The sequence below is a fragment of the Pyrus communis genome, chromosome 16 (genome assembly GCF_963583255.1).
Source record: "Pyrus communis chromosome 16, drPyrComm1.1, whole genome shotgun sequence".
In the NCBI taxonomy this organism is placed as follows: Eukaryota; Viridiplantae; Streptophyta; class Magnoliopsida; order Rosales; family Rosaceae; genus Pyrus; species Pyrus communis.
This window is the reverse complement of record NC_084818.1, coordinates 14848327-14851163: the sequence shown is the minus strand read 5'-3', so window position 1 is coordinate 14851163 and position 2837 is coordinate 14848327. Positions and strand designations below refer to the sequence as shown.

The window sequence follows — 2837 nt, the reverse complement described above, 5'->3', positions numbered from 1 at the left end:
CTCTACAATTGCAAATTGCTAGTGCGCTCTCTCTCTCTCTCTCTCTCTCTCTCTCTCTCTCTCTCTCTCTCTCTCTCTCTTCCCGTCAGATAGACGATGATAAAGAAAAGTGTTTGAGAGAGACTAAAAATGATATGTGAAAATTAGCTCCTTCGATTATCAACACAATATAAACATTTGAATTTATAGTTTTATATGACAATCGAATTTTAGTCATTTTAAACTATAAAATGTTACATTATATATATAAAGTTCAAATCTCCTTCAAAAAGATCCAACAGGATTCTCTTCGGATCATTTTGGTGAGGATCCCAGAGATCCGTAAATCGTATCCATTCATCGTACATCGTGCAGTCAGTTTTTGTCACGTACTGTTTGTATTTAATTTTAAATAAAAATATTTAAAATGATTTATGACCGCATAATGTACGATGAACATATATGATTCACGGATTTTCAAGATCCTCACAAAAAAGATACGACGAAGATCCGGATTCCAAAAAGATTACTTGATTCCATTTTTTACTTTTGATCCAAATGGATTACACATGTATGAAGTTTCGTGGAATCACTCAAAAGAAAGTTAGGTGGTGCACCTTCACTTACCATGAAGACTTTTTAAACCATTGGGTCAACGTCAAGAAATGGAATGGAAGCATACAGACCAAACCTAAGGACTTGGATTCCATCTTTTTGGCATGGAAATAAAGAACAAATCATGTAGACTTTGCCAAAAGGCAGAGCCACCCAACCCTAGAAAATAAAGGCTCAATTTATTCTGCAATCACTTATTTTGGAAATGTGATAAATTCGACAAAAATATTTTAGAAACTTACATATACTACATTGTAATATAATGCAACGTAAAATAAACGAGTGAGATTTAATAAAATAAATTATATCTTTATCACCTTCATCGATCCATTAATATCTCGGTGCACATAAAATCGTAAAATTTAGAGTCACACCTACAATGTTAGAGAGAAAATTAAGTATGAAAACTTGAAAAGTTGAAGATCCATAAGAAAAAGAATGACAAACTGTTTTATTAAACTATGATCGGACAGATGTACATCCAACGACTCATCTACAAATGGGTGCACTTGTCAACTCTAAAACAATGAATCACCATAATTAATCACATCACGACCGTCCAAATCCACCATAGACTGCCAAACCAATAATCACCATATGGCATGAAAACAGAGTTAAACAAAAATACAAAAAACATTAACGAAAATAAGCAACAAAATAAAAAGAAATTAATAGATCTCGACCGTCCATCAAAACCCAGATCTAAGAGCAGATGTGAGTCTCCACGTGGACCAATAGGAAAACCCGAAAGAGCAAATCCCATGAATCTAAGCCAACACAATCGCGAAGAAAACTCCAGCAAGAGCAGTTCCAGCAATAGCAACGCGGCTGATGGCGGAGGTGCCACTTGGAGGAATAGCGTCAGCCGGTGGGGAGTTCGGGCTTGAGCCTGAGGGAGCAGCTGACGACGATGGAGACTTAGCTGCTGGAGTGGAAGCTGGGGTGGAAGCTGGTGTGGAAGATGGTGGGGAGGCACTTGGGGTTGGTGCTGTCACTGGTGATGGAGTTGGTGACGCGGTTGGTGTTTTGCTGGGTGATGGAACTGGTACGGCTGATGGCGGTGTGGCGGTTGGTGGGGTGGCGGTTGGCGACTTTGCGGTTGGGGGTGAAGCTGTGGGTGCTGCTCCTGGGGCTTGGGCTATGCATGATGTGGCCAACAGACCCAAAACCATCAAAACTTGGAACCCTGCAAAACCCATCTTCATTTTTAGAGAGAGAGAGAGAGAAAGAGAGAGAGAGAGAGAGAGAGAGAATTTGATGAGTGAGCGAGAGAGAGAGGGAGTTTCAGAGATGTGTAGAGGTTTCAAAAGGAGAGGAGAATATAAAAAGGTTGGAGAGAGGAAGTGGGGGTTTGGGGGGGGGGGGGGGGGGGGGTTGTGGCGCGTTACAAATTCAATAATGCTAATTTGAGATTCCTTCAATGGTTAAATTATATTTATACACGCACAATCACATTGCGTTTTTATTAAATATATATAAAAATATATGTATATATGTAACTTTACAAATACCTAAATTTTGTTAAGCCAGCGAGGGTAGTGGTGTGATTAGCTGGTCAGCCATTTACACTATTTCTAATTGTTTGAACTTTCTTCAAGGATCATTTACGGGTCGAACCACCAAACACGGTTTTGTTTGGCTTCGACGCATGTCATGATCAGGCTTATACCACTAATTTGGTTTGGACTGTAAATTGTTGAAGATTGCAATTTTTATGTCGGAAACTTCACTAAATATATTACCGCTTATATTAAATGATTATACTTTCAATTGCACCGAGTTCTGTTATAATGAAGCTCTTCACTTATCAAACTATGCATGTGTTTAAGTTAGGATAATATTTACGTGCGATTATTCCTGAATCACCGACAAGGCCCTAAAATCATTATTGACGTAAACATGGTTTGTGAGCTTTAAGATTGTATGATGATGGGGGAAATGGTTTGAAAATGTCACATGTTTTTGGTTGCTGATGAGGGTTAGTAATACGTCTCTTTCTACCGCATTTTCTGGTGTATTAGTTTTCTTGGTAATATAATAGTGCAGAGCTCAGCTTTTAACAGCCTGGATTCGGTTGGTTTGCCCTTTTCAACAACTACAAGCTTGGTGGGTGGTTTTACAAAAATGACTCTTTCATTATTAGCAATCACACCATTTCATTTAACATGCATTCTATGGTTATTTAGATTAATTTTTTTATTCTTGTGATTCGTTGGGATTTTCAATTTGGTACTTACGCTTAT

The 2837-nt window shown here is 38.3% G+C and overlaps 1 protein-coding gene across 1 annotated transcript; it reads right to left on the bottom strand.

Annotated features, from left to right (window-relative positions):
- Window positions 1–1021: 1021 nt before the first annotated feature.
- On the bottom strand, window positions 1022–1949 carry LOC137720636 (classical arabinogalactan protein 4-like). Its single transcript, XM_068459726.1, has one exon. It carries the CDS (start codon window positions 1797–1799, stop codon window positions 1362–1364), a length of 438 nt encoding a protein of 145 aa, XP_068315827.1. The 5' UTR covers window positions 1800–1949; the 3' UTR covers window positions 1022–1361.
- Window positions 1950–2837: the final 888 nt, after the last annotated feature.

What these genes read in the sequence shown, in the direction of transcription:
- LOC137720636 (XM_068459726.1), bottom strand. Translation starts at nt 1,799, where the DNA reads ATGAAGATGGGTTTTGCAGGGTTCCAAGTTTTGATGGTTTTGGGTCTG.